Source organism: Ovis canadensis, chromosome 2 (genome assembly GCF_042477335.2).
Source record: "Ovis canadensis isolate MfBH-ARS-UI-01 breed Bighorn chromosome 2, ARS-UI_OviCan_v2, whole genome shotgun sequence".
Taxonomy (NCBI): Eukaryota; Metazoa; Chordata; class Mammalia; order Artiodactyla; family Bovidae; genus Ovis; species Ovis canadensis.
The window spans coordinates 83,877,466-83,899,615 of NC_091246.1; the positions used below are offsets into that span (position 1 = coordinate 83,877,466).

A 22,150-nucleotide genomic window follows, 5' to 3' on the forward strand; every position below is an offset into this window, starting at 1 on the left:
CCCAGGATCAAACCCAGTTCTTCCGCACTGCAGGAAGATTCTTTACTGACTGAGCCACCAGGAAAGCCTGAACTGCAGAAAGGCATTCTTTTCTACGTTTAATAGTAACTTATCAGTTTTGGAGTGGTGATGGTATTCAGGCAATTTTGTTTTGCCTTTGCCAAAACGTCCTGGGTCAGTGGCAGACAGTGGCAAAAGTTTTGATCAGGTGGCCGATTCTCAGAGTACAGAACATAGCCTCTGCCGAAAAGCACAAAGGTACAAGCCCCGGCTGCCTCTCAGAGCCTTTCCATTCACCCCTGGGCAGGTGATCGAGGTCTATCCCACACAGAGGGTAAGAGAGAGAACCATGCAGTACAGTGAGGGAGAGATACCAGCCCCCGTCTTCAGCAGCCAGGGAAAGGGCGCATGGCTTCTGCCCTGGCGCTCCCGCCAGGCACAGTTGCCAAAAATATGTCTGTCTTTTGGGCTAAGTCCCCCTTCTGCTGCTATCTCCTCTAGGGAGTCTCCCAGGATTTTTCTCAGCCAGAACAGTGGTGTACCCTTGGGGTCCCAATGCACTCTATCAATGAGTTGTTCTCATGTCTGTATTTCCCAAAGCATAGAGCATCTGTGGGGGCTTCCCTGGTAGCTCAGCTGGTAAAGAATCCATCTGCTATGCAGGAGACCCCAGTTCAATTTCTGGGTAGGGAAGTTCCCCTGCTACCCACTCCAGAATTCTCAGGCTTCCTGAGCAGGGTCAGATGGTAAAGAATCGACCTGCAATGCAGGAGACATGGGTTTAATCCCTGGGTTAGGAAGATCCCCTGAAGAAGGGAATGGCTACCCACTCCGGTATTCTTGCCTGGACAGTCTCCATGGACAGAGGAGCTTGACGGGTTACGCTCCATGGGATCGCAAACAGTCAGACATGACTGAGCAACAAAGCACAGCACAGCAGAGAACATCTACGAGAGTAGGCCCCACGCTTTTATATTCACTTTGCACCCAGCAAAATTTTTCCAGAGCCCTAAAGCAAAATAGGTGCTATCTAATTAAATAATAATTTTCCCTGAAAGCTGCTCATATCAAGCTATTCCAAGACAGATAATTGAGAAATGGCCTTTAGGAATCCACGTGACTATAACATTCTGAAATTTTCCATCAAAATATGAGGCAATTACATTATTTCAGCTTTGTGTCAGACCTTTAAATCATTTTTTTTAATGGCATTTCTTCTGGATTTTTGGATGTTTGCTTTAATATTTTATACATTTTATTTGTTACGATCTTTCATCTCATTTAAAATAAATATCCACTAGTAATAAAATCAAATATGAAGCACAAAACCTCAAGGCCAAACTGATCTCTCTGGAAGCGAGGTAGTACTGTTCCTTGAGGAGTTCTAGTTGGCTGAAGTTGCATAATAGTCTGTCTTTTCCACAGTCTCTAGACTGTCTTACAAAAACATGAAACAAACTGTAGACACACAATGTACCTGGGTCAAACTGAACCAGCTTAGATGGAGTCATGGTGAAATCCTTTCCAACTGTAGCTGACATTTGGTTGACCTTAAGAGGGAAAAAAGAGAAGACATTCTTTTAACAAAAATATGCTGTGATAGAGAAATGTTGAGTCTAATCTCATACTAGACCAACTCATGTTCTTAAATCTGTTTCTAACATAAACTAACTTTTATTATAATATATCATTTTGGATCCAACTTCCTTAAAGTTACCTTTTTTCCTAGACTAATATCAATGGAAGAACACATAAAACTTTTTATTTTTTGGCTTCTCCTTTATTAATAATTCAGTTGTTGGAGAAAGTAATGTGAATTTTAAACAATATTTTTCTCTTTGCTACAGATACCAGTTTATTCCATGGCCTTCCCTCTACCCCAGCATGGTCCTAAAATGATGCCTTGAAGGAAAGGAAGGGGCAGAAAGAGAAGGAAAAGTGGGCTCTCCTGACAAATAGAGCGCTGCCCTGTGGGTCAGTTGGAGGGATCCCGCAAGCTCAGAGCGCAGCCTTCGGACCAGATGAATGAAAACTAGTCCGGCCCATTCTCTTGTCTGGATGAAGCCATTCCCCTTCACAGGCAGGAATAAGGGCTCTGTGGGGATGACAGACCTGGGGAACAGCCACACAGAGGCCACCCACACCCAGAGCTCAGGGCTTTAGAAGTTTCTTCAAGTAAGTTGTTAAAAAAAAATGCTCTAGTCTAAAGAGACTACTGGCTGCTCCCCTGTTTCCCTTTCCTGGGGCTGAAGGACAGAGATGATTTAAGGACTCTGACATTGTGCCCTTAACTTCCCCCAAGGAGCCTAAATATATGTGAAGAACACATATTTAGTTTGAAACATGGTTGAAAAAGAGTTTGAAAAAGAGGCTTCAGCTGGTTTGAAAAAGAGGTCATTGAATGAGATGTTTAGGAAAATGGGTTACTCATTTCTTCACTTTCTTACAAGGGACAAAGGGCACAATTTGAAATGCACAAATTCCTATTTCTTTGGTCTCAGACATGATCTCCATTTCTACCAAAGGCCCTAACATCTGCCAGTGGTCTGCAGTGGAAATGCTTTGCTCAAGAAGAGTACTGCCAGGTGAATAAAGATGCACACATAGAGAACCAACACGTGGACACAGTGCGGGGAGGAGAGGGTGGGATGAATCAGGAGACTAGCTTTGACATGTATACACTACCAGTGTAAACCAGGTAGATATAGTGATACATGGACATATATACACTAACATGTGTGAAATAGATAGCTACCATGTGTGAAACAGACAGCTGCTGTATAGCATAGGATGCTCAACTTGCTGCTGCTATGACCTAGATGAGTGGGCTGCAGGTGGGAGGGAGGAAGGTTTAAGAGGGAGGGGATATATGTACACACAGAGTTTATTCACTTTGTCATACAGCAGAAACTAATGCAATATTATAAAACAATTGTATTCCAATTAAAAAAAAGAAGAACACTGCCTCCTAAACCCCTACTCGCTCTTTCTCTACGATGCCAAGGCTCCTCCCGAATAACCTTTCCCTGTGGAAAGGCAGCCCATTGTACACCTGTACCCACCATATGCTGGGAGTTACACTTCCCCGTGTGGTTCTTGCACATGCAATTACCTAGTATTTACCACCACTGAGTTTACAGAATCCTACGTGGGAAAAGAAATGGGCTAAGGTGAGGTGGTTGCAGCAGCCAGTCCGGCACAGGTTGGTGATTCAAACCAAGGCAACAACAGAGGGTAGAAGCACTTTCTTAAGCAGCCAATCAACTCCAGTCTAAAGTGGCAGGCTGTGCTGTGGGCAAAGTGGTCCCTGAAAGACTCAGGCTATTTGAGAAAAGCCTGCAAACACAGCCGGCAGCTTGACTGTGCGTGCTCAGCTTCAGCAGACAAAAGATCCCCTGTCACACCAGATCTGTTCTTCCTGCCTGGCAAGGTGAACAGTTCTGTGGCCCAAAACTCCAGACTAGAGCATATGGTGCTTTCTCTGGAGGCCCAGAAGATTATCAGGAAACCATCCATGCAGAGTCTTTCTTTTTCCATAACCAATGTACTGGGAAGTTATAGGGACACCAAGTTATCTGATCCTGTAACAATCATAAAGCACCCACAGATCAGGAAAACAGAACCTATGCCCACTGGAAAGATAAACACTGAGTCTGGTATATAGTATAATCTATGTGCACAAGGTTCTGAAGGTGATTTGAACTTGTAATTGAGACTTCACTGAGATGGCGTTTTCCCCCAGAACCTAATATCACTGCTTTTTTTCCTTCCCTTTAGATTGAGGAGGAAGTCTTTACCAGCATTAGTATCTACAGGCTTTTCATGCTCTCATTCTCGCCATGTGCAATTTTTCTAGAGACTCCTTAAAAACCCTTCCATTCTAGAAGCCATGGTTGTGCTCCATGTTCCACGTCAGTAGAAAGAAATATCAGGTGACTAGACCAAAATTAATTATTGAAAATTTCTTATATTTCAGGGTGCCTCTATTGCTACATAGCCTCTTAATTTTGCATGACTTGGGTGATGCTTAAGACAGGTGTAATCCCTGATTTTTCTCATCCACTGAGACCATAGGAAGTGATCTTGGTGCATGCTAAGAGAAAGCCATACAAGGACTGAAGTTTGCAGACAACTTTCCTTTCCAAAGCAGAGTTTGGCCCAAGTTCACTAAGTTGGGTAGATCTTATGAAATCAAACTTCAGGAGTTAAAGACCAGATTTAAAAACTAAAGATGGGTTAGAAAGAGCATATGTAGGAGCTAACGTATCTTGATAAATGACGGAGGGACAAAGAGGTTTTGTACTTCGACTTTCTGGAACAGAGCAACACTCCTGCAGTTTGAAGTTTCCTTAGTTACTCTGAGTTTCTCTAAGGAAATAGTCAAAGGCACCAACCAGCAACCTAGGCTTTAGCTTGAAAGATGATAGTTTAGAGTTGTTACCTGTACACTCACAAAGGCTGAGTCCATGGAATATCCCCTTCTGGTAATTTCCAAGGGCAGCATGCCCATATTCTCACAGACCTCATATGCAGTCCGTGACCACTCAATATGAGACCACTTCAGTTCCAAACTATGCATGTAAGAAAAGAAAAAAAAAGAAAATCATGAGAAATGCAAAGTGGAAGCCTGTGGGGCCTCCTCTGCTGGGTATAAAACAACCACTGAGTGGTTCATCAACCTACACCAGTGCTACAAAGTCCTTGCATATGTTTGGTACCTTTTAGCTCACAAAGACCATCTACTAGCATTATCTCATTTGTTACTCTCAATACTGCTGTGAGGAAGACAGAGCATGTATCAGAATTCTATCTTATAAATGCAGAAATAAGATTAGAAGTCTATCCAAGGGCTGCAGTTATCAATGATAAAGGAAGGGACTCAAATCTGAGAGTGTTTGGAAGGGAAAGGAGCAGGTGGTTAAGTTCAAGGAGACGTTCATTTTTGGAAAGGACATTGATACGGAACTTCTCTCCTATATTTTGGCCTCCTTCAATGGTACAACAAGATCATTTCCAGGCAAAGATCTCTAAACTCAGGTTCCGTTTAATAACAAGATATCTTTGAGGAGTGTCTAGGAATTAGAATGTCCATGTATTTTACAAGTTTGTCCATCCCTCCTCTGTGTATGTGAAAGGACTACACTAACATATAGCTTGATTTCAGCTATACAACAAAATAAACCTGTTAAAGAGAGAATGGTCTTTTTTTCCACACTATGTTTAGTGAGTCCAAAATTTGATAGAAACTGACTTCCTAAATCCTCATAATACAAAGAGGTATTTTTTTTGTCTTTTTCCTTTTCTTCAGAAAAGAACACTGAGCTTAGAGAGGTTAAATAACTAGCTTGAAGGCAAAATGCTATGACAAAGCTAACAGACAGCAGAGACAGAATCCTTAGCATAAATCTGAAACCAAATGCTCTGTTCCTTCTCTACCACTCTTCTTCCCAACTAAAGTTCTTCATGACTCGTGATCTGAGCTCAAGCAGTGGACTACAATTTTATCTTTATCCTGAAACAGTTCCCTTTTTGAGGTGAGAAAACTTGAAATGGTTCACCTGGACAGTTCTCTTCAAAGATTTTCTTACATTTTTTTAACCCCTGTAACCTGCAGCAACATAAAAGACATGAACAGTCTTCACTATGATCATTTAAGTCACTTCCATTGTTTTGGTTTTATTCATTTTCCTTTCACTCTCCATTCATAAAACCCTCAGAGTGTACCTGACTGTATTCCCAAACTTCCACTTAGATTCAGGTCTTTCCTCTAGACTTTTAAATTTACTTCTTACAGTGTTTTTCCTTGCAGAGCTAGAAATTCTGGGTGCTACCGACTAGAGTGTGGAGTTCACAAATTTCAAAGAACATGCCACACTCTCCTGGAGATCATTCCTAACAGAGAGTAATAAGTTTGTCCTCTAGCCAACCCTTTATATCCTTGCACCAGTCATGTATCACAGCCACATCCTATATATTAAGTTGCAAAACAAACTCAACAGCACTGGGTTCCACTCTACCAACCAGCAGCCAGTGAGACAATGGTAGTGTGTAAGCATGGAATTATTCCAGAGGTTCAATAATTTGTATTAATATATATGTTTACTCAATCAATAGACATGACATTTATTGTTATTGGCATGCTGGGCTTCACAAACTTTTGACATGAAAATTGGATACTTATATTAAATAATATTGGGAACCTCATGGGCCTTGATGAAATCGATTTCAAATCTGACAGCAGACAGATCAAGAAAGAAAGAAATGATAATGCCTAAAGAATCACAAGGTAACAAGCAACATGGATGTTATAAACACCAATAGAAATAACACGTTGCAATGAATTCCTAAAGGATCCAGCCAGATAAGAAAGGGAAACAAAATCAACAAGAATGATTGAAAGAGAAAACAGAAAGATAAAACAGGAAGGAAAAGGGAACAGTGGGAACCAGTGAAAGAAATACAAAGAGATGGATTTCAACTAAGTCTGCATAAGGTTCAAATGAGTTTCAAGGTTCAATCTTCTAAGAATCTATGCATTGCTGATGCTAACCACGACCAGCAAAAATTCATCAGTGTCACTCTGCAGGTCCAGATGACCTTGAGGCCTAAAGTGAAGTGTGATTTGATTGCTGATCCAGATCAGGGGATCATGCAGAGTGACATTTAGTTTCAAAGCATTAAGGGTTTTGGTGTTTGGGAATGTGTACACATCACCCTGATACATCACTGGAATGCTGCACGATGCTTAGAGGTTAAGGTTGTAATTACACAATGTTCTATTTTACTTTCTTAAAACTATTCCCTACAAATAACAAATACCTATTTGAAAGTGATGAAATTTAAGCCAGACTACATATTTTCAGAAAAATATTTAAATCATGAGGCACTTGCATACCCAGAGGACACATGCTTTGAAAGTGTTTTTTGTTTTCTTCAGTATTGTATTTAAGAAGGCCTTTCTACACTGAGTCTACAGTTGCTTAAACTCTACACAAACACTTGAAAGAAAAGTAAGAGATGTAGTCAGTCACCTGGGAATTCTCCCTGCAAGAAGCCACACAGACAGATGTTTGGTATCATGCAGATAACCAGAGGCAGAAACCCATGAGAGAACTGTGGAAAGCTCTGGATTGGGAGGTGTCAAGCAGACAGGGGTTGGTTTACATCTTCACATTTTAATGACCCCCATCCTTCTATTATCATAAAGTTCAGCTCATTCTGAAGTCAGAAATGAAGTTTACGGACATACTTTCTGTGAAACCCACATGGCAATCATTGTGAGTCAGCAGGACACAAGAACTCCTCAAGCCCCGAGATCAGGATTTCTTGGCCTTGGAACTACTGACATTTGGGACCAGATGATTCTTTGTGGTGGGAGGCTGTCTTGTGCCCTGTACGATGTGTCCCAGTGGGGACTTCCTCACTGATCTAGTGGTCAAGACTCTGCCTTCCAATGCAGGGGGCACGGGTTCTATCTCTGGTCAGGGAATTAAGACTTCACATGCTGCGGGGTGCAGGCAAAAAAAAAAAAAGTGTTTAGTAACATCTCTGGCTTCTACTCACTAGATCCCTTAGATGCAACCATGCCATTCCATTCCAGTTACAACAGTCAAAACTGTTTCCGGACATTTCCAAATGTCCCTCATGGGGAAAGTCTTCCTGAACTGATTTCGCAGACTCATCACAACAGAAAATTCTATTTAATCTATAAGCCAAGTTTTGGTTCTCAACAACTGTCATGAATGAAAGACATAGTCTGTGGGGTCTGTCCAGACTATTTAATTTCTATTCCTCCATCCTATGTCTTTCATGATGTAGGGCTGAAACCATCACAATATTGTAAAGTAATTATCCTCTAATTAAAATAAAAATTAAAAAATAAAGGCAACAGTACCCAGCATATGTAATAAAAAGATATAATGTCTCACATGAAAAATAAATTAAATGGGATGAGACTTCCAGTTCTTCTCTTAGTCAAAGACAAGACAAACTGTTTAATTACCCAATTTAGCAATCCACCTCCAAAGTCCAGCATGTGTGATCCCCTTTAATCTGATTAACTCTCATTTTCCCAAGTATGTATAACATACTATTTAATTCACTTAAGTACTAAGGTAGTTAGCTAAGTACCTAGGTACTCAGCTCCAAGTAAACAGGGGTCTTTAGTTCACTGATGTATCACCAAGTGCCTTGTAGGGTGACTGGGACATAATAAATATTTGCTCAAGGAAATAATGAACTTCGTTTAACCTACTGTTTGAAAAGCTAAATTGACCACTGAAACTTTTTTTCTTCCCAGCCCTATTCACATATTTCACACAATTTGAAAAAAAAAAAATTCTAGGCAAGATGACCCTCACATGTTTTTTCTAGCCCTGACTTAATTCTGGATTCTGGGAATCCAGGTCATACTGGATTGTATTAGCTTGAGAGAAAGATGGCATTGGTAAACAAGCATTCTATCATAAAGCATGGTGTCTTATTTTCTAAGGCACATGCATGTGTCTCAACATGTGACAGTATCTAGAAACAGCTTTATTTTTCATAATGGGAGGAAGGTGATACTGGTACTTCGTGGATGTAGTCCAGGGATGTTGCTAAATATCCTTCAATGTGCAGGACACCCAACTCACCCTCCACCCAAGCCCCACGACAAAGAATTGTCTCGACCAAATAGTCAAGAGCGTTGAAGCAGAGTCAAAAATATATGCTTTCTGATATACTAAGTCATGTCTGACTCTTTGCGATCCCAATGACTGCAGCACACCAGGCTCTCCCGTCCTTCGCCATTTTCCAGAGTTTGCTCAGATTCGTGTCTACCGAGTCGGCGATGTTATCTAACAATTTTGTGGCTACTTGGTTCATTTATATGAAGGAACAATGAACCAAAAGAATCATTTGGAATTAAACTTTATTTTGGGATTTGGGACATTAATCCAGGTTAACAAGCAAATGTAAAAAAGGTACTTGGCTGCTCTCTGCCTCAGTTTCCTCACTACCCCAAGTACAATAATAATGAGCCTGTACTTCAAAGAGGTTGAATGAACCTTAAAGAACACTCATTAAGTACTCTGAGCTTCTCAGTGAAAGGTTTTATAGTAGCTAAAATGGTGATTAAATTATTCTTATAACTAGATCTTCACTTATAATCAAGTAGCATATGACTTAAGAAAATCAAAATGTTAAAAAATATTTTCTAAGTATTCAATCCAAGACTTATCAATTCAAAGAGGATGCTATTAAGCTCCATAAAAATGCTATGAACACCTGTGTTTTCCTTTCTGTCTTTCTCTCATGATAATGGGGAAACGGTGCTTAGTCAGGAAGCAGCATAGTGAGTACCCCAAACAAGTGCTTTGGAGTCAGACACATCTCATAACCACTTATTAGTGTGTGATTATGGTCAGTTACTCAGTCTCTCTGGACCACAATTTTCATCATCTGTAAAATGAGGGAAATTACATTCATGTTAAATGATGCAAATTAAAACTTGTTAATATGTATAAAGCACCTGTACACAGTGGGTGCTTAATAAGGGCTATTTCCCTTTCCTTCCTCTGTGGTTTCTTAGATCTAATCTAGAGACAAATACTTTAACTTCTGGCTTGCAGGTAACATGAAAGCTTTACCTAACCAAGAGTTTAACCTCTTCCCCTATAATGTGTTTCATAAAAGTTGTTAAAGCATTACTAAGTTCGCCTGCTAGGGAGGAGAAGGATCAAGGAGCTTGGAATCATGGAGCAGCTGGGGAAGCAGCCACTGAGTTATGAAGAACTTCAGCAGGGGTCAACTTTCGTTTTGAAGCTCACCTTTTCTGCAGTGGGTGCAAGAAAGAGGTCAACACTGAATGCATGTTAAGAAACTGCCGTGGTCAGGCGTCAGCTACATTCTGTGGTCTGCAAAGGTGTTTTTGATGAATGATATGGTTCCTACGTGACAGAGTTTGGGTGGGATGCAGACCATCTTGAGATTCACACTGGACATGAGAATGGCATGCTAAGGCATGCGCTGAGAAGATGAGCACTCACATTGAGGTCAGGAGGTCCTGGTGTACTGTGGGCTCTGCCATTTATTCACTTAGTGGCTGCTGGTCAATTACTTAAATGCTTTGAGCCTGATTTCCTTATCACCCTCAGAGAACTGTTTTGCAGATTAAAATGGAAAACACATGTGAAAGCATCTAGCACAGTGCCTGAAATTTAGACACTTAACCAAATCTAAATTTTGATGCAAATTCCCACAGATTTCAACGTTCTATAGTAACTTCTATTTACAAGTGTCTCCTAAATGTATCACATGAAAAGCTTGTGTCATGAGCTATTCTGGGGCAGGGTGGTCTTGGTTTTATAGTCAAATCATATAGAGATATGTTGCATATTATATCCGTCTCTTGAAGATTCCCAATGCACGCACGCACCTTTGTGACTTTGGCAATGTGATGCATTAGTGAGTCATAATAACTTGATCACATCAAGATTTCCTAACACCATTTCTAATGGAAAGTCTATTGACCCTTCAGGACTGATGCACTATAGATTGCTGCCATAGCAAAAACTTATTAGCAATCAAGACTCCGGGACAATTCTCACTGAACATGAGTTCTCTTTATTCTATAAAGAGCCTCCTTTCTGATCCTGATTGCATCCACCAGTCCCTTTAGCTTCATTGCAGAACGTGTTCACCCCTTAAAATATACAGAATATTAATCTATTAATCCTAAACCAAACCAGAACACAAAGTTCACTGCATTCAGATTATTAACAAGAATATGGATTGTTCCCTTTGTGAACATCTCAGAGTCCATTTCTAACTCATGGGCCTTAGCTGGCCACCAGAGGCCTCTGGGATACTTCCTCAGTCAATCATTGTCCCCCTCATGAATGCACAGCAATAGCAATCACCACCGCAGATCATGTTTGTCAAGGACTTTAAATAGATGCTCCCACATATTTACCTCATTTGTTCCTCTAAATAAATTGTAATACTGCCCCCAATTTACAGATGAGATAACTAAGACAACTAAACGCTTGACCTAGGTCAATGGCAAAGTCAAAGCCCAAACCTGTTCTTTGGCTCCGAGTCCAGTGGTTTACTGTATATTATCTATCCCATTCTCCCCAGTTCATTAGCCATGGAGTACACACTCATACTGAGACCCGTAATTTACGTTTAAGCTCCTTGAGGAGTAAGTATTCTTCCTTTCTTGTTGCTTTGATGGCCAAAGATTGGAGAAATATATGGAGCTGAGTCTGTGGCTTCTTTCCCCTTAGGCCAGTTCAGCACACTCATTAAGAGTGGGCAAGAAGTCCTCTAGTGCAGTGAGGAAAACCACGGATTTGAGAGTCATAATTTCTGTGCCAAAATCTTGGCTCGTTCTCTGATGAGCTGTATGAGCTCAGAAAAGTCACTTCCTATCTCCTTGCCTCAGTCTCCTCACCTGTAAATTCTGGATTATGATGGTACCTAACTTAAAGTTTGCTGTGATGATTAAATGAAGAGCAATGAAGCAGAGCAGAAAGCTATAGTGTAAATGCCTGTGATTTATTCTATACAGGTAGCTAGGTTCCTGCTAGCTCTGGGAAGACAGATCATTATTCATAACATTGTTTCCTACTGGGAAAAAAAATGTTCTTGTTCCAAAAAGTATCTACTTACAAATGAAGTTAGAGACAACTATATCCTTCAAAACCTATAAGGATAAGTGCTTAGTAACTTCTACCTGCTTTTCCCTCCACACACTCTAGAGAAAAACAACTTAATATATGTCAGATCAAATCAAAGTTATTTGGGGATTAACTCTCAGTGGACATATTTTGCATTATATTCCACTGACTCCAGTCATTACAAGCTGAATTAGAAACATCTTCAGTATACATACCTGAAAATAGGTATTTAGTAGAAGCAGGAATCTATTTTAAAAGTCTCAAGTAAAGTTATAAATTCTGAGGTTCTGCAATAAACTTGAAAATTATTCAAAATCATAAATTATCTTCAAAAGCAGTGTCCTTGGTTACAATGAGGAACTGGAGGGGGTGGGGGAGGTGGGATGTAGAAACTTCCCTGGTGATCCAGTGGTTTAATGTTGTGCTCCCAAAGCAGGGGGCATAGGTTTGACCCCTGGTTGGGGAACTAAGATTTCACATACTGCAAGATGTGGCCAATGAAAAAGAGAGGTTTGTGGGTGAAGCGACGTCAGTCTAGCTCTATTTCTGTGTTCCCATGTGGAAGACCAACAGTCAGCATTAGCTCAGTACCAAGTCTGATCAATATTTTTATGTTTATGTGTTGAACTATTAAAAAGCAAGTGAAATCAAGTTATTAATATTTTTGAGTAGGATTTTTTTTAATTCTTGAGAATTGACTACATTTGTCTGAAATTGCAAGTAGGTAACTTATTTTCTATAAAGATTATAATCCCAAGGAGCCATTTTTCTGAGGCAAGAGCATTTTAATGGGAAGTAGGCATCCGTTTTAACTTTAAAGTATCATAATTGAATTTTCATGTCAGGGTCCAGTTCTTCCTTGCTTACACCTATTTTCCAGATGCTTATACTGTGCACCTGGCCTATAGTAGCCACTCAATAAAAATCTGGACCAGATTTTTTTTTATGCTATTGGCAATAGAGGTGCAATTCTGAGAACAGGATTTGGTCAAGATGCATTTTTCTAGCAATGACCACAGAGACCTCTGCTGGCAGATACTGGGACAACAATTCAGGATCAGAAAGAAAAAGCAAAAATGAAGAGATCAGAGGTGAATTTCTCAATTTTCTTGTCTGTCTTTGTCCATACTCTGTCATAAAAGCCCCATAAGTAGCTGTCCTCATTATGGTGTGTGGTTTGGTAGAGTCAATACTAAAACTAAAATAAATGAACAACTTTTCTCTGAGGTGAGTGGGAAGGGTATCAACTTAGAAAGAAAAAATGTGGAGAACTGGATTGTGATTTCTGGGATCATTTGATAGCTGTTATTCAAAGTGTACCTTAAAAAAAAATCTAGACTAGTGACCTGGTAAGCGAAATTACTATGGTCTGTTAATATGGTTAATTTTGAGGATTTGATACTCCGGTTTTTCTGAGGGTCCTATATTTGACACAACTTCAAAGTATTACTTAATACCTCCCCCAAGTCTGTTTTCCTCTTTTACACTGTCCTCTCCTTACCTATGTTAGGTTTATTAACTTACAAAAGGAGTTGCTAGGAATTTCTTGGGTTTTGGGGGAAGAAGAGATGTTTTGCTAACCTTTCCTGACTCCCCCACTCTCTAGATATTTTAGAAATTTAGATTTAGGAAACTGTGGGTCCTAACACAGTCCTAGAGTGACCTCTTGCTGCATGATTTGTACATGAGCCTACAAGACCAGTCCTGGATACCAGTGAACTGTCAAGACAGAAACCTCTGTGGGTACGAAAGGATATGCATTTGTAAATGCATGCATAAAATGAATGACCCAGCCCCAAACAACTGAACTTTTTAACACTCCCATATTCTGCAGTTATCAAGCAGCAACAGAAGTCTGAACTTCCCCAGTGGCTCAGGGTAGTGACTCTGCCTGCCAATGCAGGGGACACAGGTTTGATCCCTGATCCAGGAAGATCCCCTGGAGAAGAAAATGGAAATCCACTCCGGTATTCTAGCCTGGAAATCCCACAAACAAAGGCACCTGGAGGGCTACAGTCCATCAGGAAGCAAAAGAGTCGGACACGACTTAAGTGACTAAACAGCAACAATAAAAGTTTCTTTTTCCAAAATAAATTCTATGAGCTGGGGAAATCATCTATCAATTTGTCCCTTAGATTCTGTTGAAAAAAGAACATTTTACTTTCCTCATCAGATACATTCTGGACATTATATGCAGGTCTTAAATAAGCAAAAGAATTTACCTTTGAGGAGTGGCGGAGTTCCCTGTGGGATCCATGACTTGAAATTCCATGGTATCTGAATTTACTTCCAAAGATGGGTTTATGATGTAAAGAATGGTCTTACTGTTTAAGTCCTTCTGGCTAAATTTCTCATGGATAAATTCACCTACAAAAAGAAGTACATGATTTTCATCGGTAATCAAACAAAATATTAGATAAGAGCTGATACAATATTTAAGGCTTTTTTGTTTTGAGTAAGGCTGTTTTATTTTTAAACTCCTCTTTTAAAATATTTAAAGTAAATCTTTTAAAGAAATTAGTAAAATGTAACCATCTTAAAACTCAAAGTCAATTAACTAAAATTACTTTGTTTCAAACATTGTACCTTAAATATGAAAACAGAGTGAATAGGAAAATCTAGCAATAAAATCTAAAATTCTGTGCCATCCTGTGATCACTATCTTCATAAAGTAGAAATAACATACAATTCAGAGAAAACTTACATCAAAAAATTGTTTTTAATGAACTTACATCGCTCAGAAATTCATGATATAAGAAAATGGATCACAAATATGAATTTGGTCCTGACAATGTATTCCTGTGAATACCTTACAATCTAGCTATTGAAAAAAAAGTTATACATAATAAACAGTTGTGCATCAGTATCCAGTTCTCCCACTCAAGATGAATTTAGGAAAATTCAGCTTTAAATCCTCTTTAGCATGGATACTGATTTATAAACTGCACCTGTAAGTAAGCCTTGGGGAGTATTTACCAAATGGGCCTGAACTTAATTACAAATTACCTTCTAGACTGCCAACCACTGAGTATTTTAAAATGAGCAAGGATTAAGGAAGGCAGTACCTGTCACTGAGTTCTCCAGATGCCCATGTTGGGGGCCTCGTAAAATCTTAAAGATGATCTGATTATCATCGGTGTCAGGGTCTGATGCCTTCAACACGCGGGAAGTGATGTAAATCCCATAACAACCATTTTTCAAGAGCCCTACTTGAGAAGGGGAATGCAAGTGTGTAACGCGAGGGGCCGCTTTGTCCAACTGGTCCACCTGAATGATCAATAATCACACACAATGTTTAGCAAAGGCTTCTCATTCCCAAGCAACACGGGGGCTTAAGTGGTTCAACAATGACAAACTCTCCTGAATTTCAGATTCCTTATCCTCCTCATTGGTTAACTTCTGTTAAAAGCTACCTCATTCACAATATCTTCAGCAAATATCATAGTGCCCGGAAGAGAGGTTAACTTTCTGTTATAAGCTTTGACTCAGCTTTCTTTATTTGCCCACTGTCTGGCTCCCCCATTAGACCTAAGCTCCCTGAGGGCAGACACCATGTCTTTTTTCTCCTCAACTAGTCCCTGTACCTGGCACGATGCCCAACCATTACAGGAGCTCAAGAAACACTTGTTGGATGAACACATTAAAACTGACCCAGGAATTGTACTGCAAACTTAATATTAGTTCTACAAAAGCATTTCCCCCTTCTCCCAGTGTTTGGTAATTTACAGAAACAATGCTATAAAGGTCTACAAATACACTGAAACCACCTTTGTCATGTCCTGGTTTAAATAGCAAAAATATTGAATAGCAATAAAAATATTTCAGTAAAAAATGTGGAAGGTGCTTAGCTATAGGTATTGAGTATTGTTTTATTGATGGACAGAACCAGGTAACCAAACAGGTAGACTCAATTTGTAAAGGCTGTGATGGGCAATTACTCATGAGTGAGAGAGGTACATAAGTTCAGACACTACAAAGGACCTCACTTACATATGGTATGGAGTCAGTAGAAATGACTCTTATCAGTTACAGAGGGAACATTTTTGGAAGAATTAGCATAATTCATCACTGATACTACAAAAGAGGTACAAGAACACAGTCTTTGTTCCCTTCATTTCTAATCACGCAAATCTTAACTTTATCCCCAAATGAAACTATTGTAATTCTAGCAAAGTAAAAAATGAGTGTCCACAATAAGACCATATATTTTTTTGTGTGTTTATATAATAAACTACCAGTCGTCTATTGATAAGAAAAAGAGATAGGATAAACTATTAACAAAAAAGTCCCACAATTCAGTGTTAACCAATAAAAAATAAAAATCAGAAAGTTTCAGAATAGGAGACAACTACCATTTTTGTTCAAAACAAATACATATATATGTTCCCACAGACACAGACAAAATTTTGGGAGCATGTGTACAAACATGTTCATTTGTCTTCAGATGGGGAAAAATAACTTCTCCTTTGAGTATTTCTATATGGAATTTTTTAACAATGAAATATTTTTCTGTTAAGTTGGCAATCTGCTTTTTAAAATAAAAAAGCAATCACACCTCACATTGGTAAATGTTTGAAGAAATAGACATTTTTATATTTTGTTGGAAGGAATGCCAATTAGTGAAAATCTTTTGGAGATACACTTGATGTATATGTATATTAATAATGCGCATATACTGTGATTCAAAACTTCCACTTTTTGAGTACTGAAATATTTTTATTGCTATTCAATATTTTTGCTATTTAAACCCTACAGAAATAGATGTGTAGACAAAGAATATATATATGACTATGAATTAAAATATAATTTGTAATAGCAAATAATAAAAAATTCCATAAAACTTGGAAGTCCTACAGGGGAATTGCAAACTATCTCTGCCTGAGATTGAGTGCCATGCAGCCTTTATCAATTATATTATCAAGGAAGATTTAATGACATGTGGAAATTTTTAAGAGTAGAAACAAGTAATATGCTTAATAGTACATTTAATATCATCTCTTTTTTATTTCAATAAAAGACTGCAAGAAAGCCACTGATCACAGTGGGATAATAAAAAATTACTTTCTAGAACTTTTCTGTAGTTTATGAATTTTTTAACAACAATTATTTTGTAAGCTGAAGTAGCAACACACAGTTTCAAAGGTTACAGTCATTCTCCTTTCCTAAAAGAGTGAGGATGGCACCCTTAGAGCTGTGAGGTGGGGATGCAGTTATCATGGCCTTTTGGGGAAGAAGCTCCACGGTGACTAGAAGGAAGTACAGTCAATGGCAAGAGAAGAAAAATAAAGATATTTTAAGACATGTGAGTAATCCTCAAAGTTGGTAAATACATTGAGTGTGTGGAGTTTTTTAATTATATTTTCCTTAAATATAGATGCCTGCTGTAATCATTTGCTTTTAAAAATGTTAATATCTATGCTTTGGGCCCCCTGCTGTGTCTTTGGTCCTACTCTGTGTTAAAATCCATCCTAAATTTCTAGTTTCTTCTTCAAAAGCAGGTTTTTTGACTCAGGATACCAGAAGCATTTTAAAATATTAGAGTACAGACAATTTTTAAAAAAAGGCTATATCCTTACAACCATATGTGTTGGATTTACTAAAACTTATGTCACACTTGCCTAAACCATAGGAAGCAGTGACACTGGTCCTCTGTCCCTCATCCCCACCCCCATCTCCTTCTAAGAAAGATTACTGAAATCACTGCACTGAGATTGCAGAACAGCAACACAGAAAAACCATAACTCAAAAAGATACATGTGCCCCATGTTCATAGCAGCACTATTCACAATAGCCAAGGCCTAAATGTCCATCAATAGATGAATGGATAGAGAAGATGGGGTACACGATGGAATGAATGAAATAATGCCATTTGCAGCAACATGGATGGACCTGGAAATCATACTAAGTGAAGTAAGTCAGAATGAGAAAGACAAATATCATGTAGTATCACTTATATGTGGTATCTAAAGATCACACAAATGAACCTATCTATGGAACAGAAACAGAATCAGGACATAGAGAATAGACTGGTGGAGAAGGGGTTGGGGGAGGGATGGAGTGGGAGGTTGGAAGTAGCAGATGTAAGCTTTAATATATATTAACAGAATGGATAAACACCAAAGACCAACTATATAGTATGGAGAACTGTATTCAACATCCTACAGTAAATCGTAATGGAAAAGAATATCTTAAGAAAAAAGGAATGTAAATATATGTATAGCTGAATCATTTTGCTGTACAACAGTAATTAACACATTGTAAATCTTCAATTAAAAAAAGATGCAGAGTCTTAGACAGGCAGACATGATTTCCTACAAATGAATGTCAGATTAGTGCCTGTTGGTGTCAATAAAATACAACTGTGTTTTGTGTTTATGTCCTGTAGCTTTGCTCCCAGTTACTCAGTTTGGGAATATAAGTGGTATACCTATGCTTAGGAGATTCAGTTCAGTTCAGTCGCTCAGTCTGTCCAATTCTTTGCGACGCCATGGAATGCAGCATGCCAGGCCTCCCTGCCCATCACCAACTCCTGGAGCTTACTCAGACTCATGTCCATTGAGTCAGTGATGCCATCCAACCATCTCATCCTCTGTCATCCCCTTCTCCTCCTGCCTTCAATCTTTCCCAGCATCAGGGTCTTTTCCAATGAGTCAGTTTTTTGCTTCAGGTGGCCAAAATATCACAGTTTCAGCTTCAGTATCAGTCCTTCCAACAAATATTCAGGACTAATTTCCTTTAGGATGGACTGGTTGGATCTCCTCGCAGTCCAAGGGAATCTCAAGAGCCTTCTCCAACACAACAGTTCAAAAGCATCAACTCTTCGGCACTCGGCTTTCTTTATAGTCCAACTCTCACATCCATACATGGCTACTGGAAAAACCACAGCTTTGATTAAACAGACATTTGTTGGCAAAGTAATGCCTCTCCTTTTTAATATTCTGTCTAGGTTAATAGCTCTTCTTCCAAGGAGCAAGCGTCTTCTAATTTCATGGCTACAGTCACCATCTTCAGTGATTTTGGCGCCCCCCCCCCAACAAAAAACAGTCTCTCACTGCTTCCATTGTTTCCCCATCTATTTGCCATGAAGCGATGGGACCAGATGCCATGATCTTCGTTTTCTGAATGTTGACCTTTAAGCCAACTTTTTCACTCTCCTCTTTCACTTTCATCAAGAGGCTTTTCAGTTCTTCTTTGCTTTCTGCCATAAGGGTGGTGTCATCTGCATATCTGAGGTTATTGATATTTCTCCCGGCAATATTGATTCCAGCTTGTGCTTCATCCAGCCCAGCGTTTCTCATGATGTACTCTGCATAGCAGTTAAATAAGCAGGGTGACAATATACAGCCTTGACATACTCCTTTCCCAATTTGGAACGAGTTTGTTTTTCCATGTCCAGTTATAACTGTTGCTTCCTGACCTGCATAAAGGAGGCAGGATTTCTCAGGAGGCAGGTCAGGTGGTCTGGTATTCCCATCTCTTTCAGAAGTTTCCACAGTTTGTTGTGATCTATGCAGTCAAAGGCTTTGGTATAATCAATAAAGCAGAAGTTGATGTTTTTCTGGAACTCTCTTGCTTTTTTGATGATCCAGAGGATGTTTGCAATTTGATCTCTGGTTCCTCTGCCTTTTCTAAATATGGCTTGAACATCTGGAAGTTCACAGTTCACATACTGTTTAAGCCTGGCTTGGAGAATTTTGAGAATTATTTTGCTAGTGTGTGAGATAAGTGCAATTGTGCAGTAGTTTGAGCATTTTTTGGCATTGCCTGCCTTTGGCTTTGGAATGAAATCTGGCCTTTTCCAGTCCTGTGGCCACTGCTGAGTTTTCCAAATTTGCTGGCATATTGAGTGCAGCACTTTCACAGCATCATCTTTCAGGATTTGAAATAGCTCCACTGGAGTTCCATCTCCTCCACTAGCTTTGTTCATAGTGATGCTTTCTAAGGCCCACTTGACTTCACATTCCAGGATGTCTGGCTCCAGGTGAGTGATCACACCATCGTGATTATCTTGGTTGTGAAGATCTTTTTTGTACATTTCTTCTGTGTATTCTTGCCGCCTCTTCTTAATATCTTCTGTTTCTGTTAGGTCCATACCATTTCTGTCCTTTATCGAGCCCATCTTTGCATGAAATGTTCTCTTGGTATCTCTAATTTTCTTGAAGAGATCTCTAGTCTTTCCCATTCTATTGTCTTCCTTTATTTTTTTGCATTGATCACTGAGGAAGGCTTTCTTATCTCTCCTTGCTATTCTTTGAAACTCTGCAGTCAAATAGGTATATCTTTCCTTTTCTCCTTTGCCTTTTGTGTCTTTTCTTTTCTCATTTATTTATAAGGCCTCCTCAGACAACAATCTTGCCTTTTATATTGGTTTTTCTTGGGGATGGTCTTGATCACTGCCTCCTATACTTTGCCACGAACCTCCGTCCATAGTTCTTCAGGCACTCTATCAGATCTAGTCCTTTGAATCTATTTGTCACTTCTACTGTATAATTGTAAGGGATTTGATTTAGATCATAGCTAAATCAAATGGTCTAGTGGTTTTCCCTACTTTCTTCAACGTAAGTCTGAATTTGGCAATAAGGTGTTCATGATCTGAGCCACAGTCAGCTCCCAGTCTTGTTTTTACTGACTGTATAGGGCTTCTCCATCTTTGGCTGCAAAGAATATAACCAATCTGATATAGGTATTGACCATTTGGCCTAATTCATCACTCAGTGGTGGCCAATGTCATATTTTCTTGCCAGAAAGAGCTCTTAAAAGCAAGAGACTGAGGAGGTCACCTCTTCTGCATTACAGGTGGGTCAGTCAGTTCCTGAGTTATTTGACTTCTCTGCTCAGAGACATCAGGAAGTTCACAGGAATTATGGGAGAAAGTTTGAGGCTTTCCTTCTGAGGTTTTTTTGTTTGTTTTGTCTACACAAAAGGCAAGAAAACCTTGTACTTTCGATGAAAAACTTTTGCAACATGTATTCAACAATTCCCTATCAGTTAACTCTACAACTTCAAGAGATAAGGCTCTTGTGATAAAAACACTCTGTAAGATATTTTTGCTATTGGGAGAAACCTGATTGAAGTTCTGGTACTCTCTTCAAACCCCTTTTCCCTCCCTGTTCTGGAGTGTAGATAGGAACTTTTACACTGGCATTCAGAATTGATAATTCCATATTTGTAACCAAATAGAAGTGAAGTGAAGAGAAGTCGCTCAGTCATGTCTGACTCTTTGCGACCCCATGGACTGTAGCTTACCAGGCTTCTCCATCCATGGGATTTTCCAGGCAAGAGTACTGGAGTGGGTTGCTATTTCCTTCTCCAGATAGACCAGAACATTATGTCAGGTTGGGTAGTACTATGACATTCCTCTACATAGCATGGGGGTGGGGGTAGTCAGGAGTCAAGAAAAATATAAACTGACTGAAGAGTGGGAGGGAACTAACAACAATTAAAACATGTAATAAAAAAAGAAATTAACTTTACTATGCACAAGGTATTTCTTACATACTCTACCAATAATATCAACACCTTCTCTCTTCTCCCAGTGTATCATAATCTCATTCCACTTTCTAGACTTCCTTATAGTCAAAGATTCATCTTGTATCCACTCCGTGTTATCATAACTCCCCATTTTCACCCTCAGATCTCACTTTACATAAAGACTGTGATGGTTAATTCTACATGCCAATTTAGCCAGGATGTTTGGTCAAGCTAGATGTTCCTGTGAAGGCATTTTTTTAAATTGATGAGTATTTCAATCAGTAGACTTTGAGTAAAGCAGATTACCCTCCATAACGTGGATGGGCCTCATCCAATCATTTAAAGGCCTTAAAAAAGGAAGACTGAAGTCTCTTGAAGAGGAAGGAAATCTGCCTCCAAACTGCCTTTGGACTCAAGACTGTAACATCAACTCCTTCTGAAATCTTCAGGCTGCTGGCCTGCCTCGTAGATTTTGGAATGTGTCAGACCCCACAATTGCATAAGCCAATTCCTGAACAGAACACAGTCTTTCTCTCTTCCTCTCTCTCTTATCATTTATACATGTATAAATTATATAATCCTATTGTTTGTTTCTCTGGAGATCCCTGACTAAGACAGAGAAGAAAGAGGAAGGGGAAATTATTATTATTTTACATAATCAGAATGTATTCTGCATTAAGACAGATTTACATCTTTTATGCTATTGGTGGAAGTGTGTAGAACAGGGTGAACTGTATCCAAGGAGAATGGATTCAAGGCTCTGAGAGCCAGGATATACTTGATGTGTTTTGACTAAAAAAAGAAAAACACGTTATGTCCTCCAAGAATCATCTTAACAGTTAACATAACTGTGGCAGCAAAGTACCACAAAGGACACAGCACTGGGGATCAGGAAGACTGGAGCTCCTTATGTGTGTTTGACCAAATTGTTTAATTTTTGAACTTCTGAACATCTATAAAATGGAGACAATAAAACTCAGTTCATTGGATTTTTATGAAAATTAAATGAGATTTAT

The 22,150-nt window shown here is 39.2% G+C and overlaps 1 protein-coding gene across 6 annotated transcripts in view; it reads right to left on the bottom strand.

Moving 5' to 3' along the window:
• The window catches only part of FREM1 (FRAS1 related extracellular matrix 1), a 179,727-nt gene that overhangs the window by 20,945 nt on the left and 136,632 nt on the right, over positions 1–22,150 (bottom strand). For all 6 annotated transcript variants that reach the window (XR_011254372.1, XR_011254374.1, XR_011254373.1 and 3 more), the window contains 4 exons: positions 14,729–14,930; positions 13,886–14,030; positions 4,442–4,571; positions 1,478–1,550 (listed from right to left, as the gene is read on the bottom strand). Coding sequence is in view for 2 of the 6 variants with exons in the window: in XM_069576602.1 (XP_069432703.1) it covers positions 1,478–1,550; positions 4,442–4,571; positions 13,886–14,030; positions 14,729–14,930 (550 nt within the window). In the remaining 4 variants the exon portion in view is untranslated. The remainder of the gene's footprint in view (positions 1–1,477; positions 1,551–4,441; positions 4,572–13,885; positions 14,031–14,728; positions 14,931–22,150) is intronic.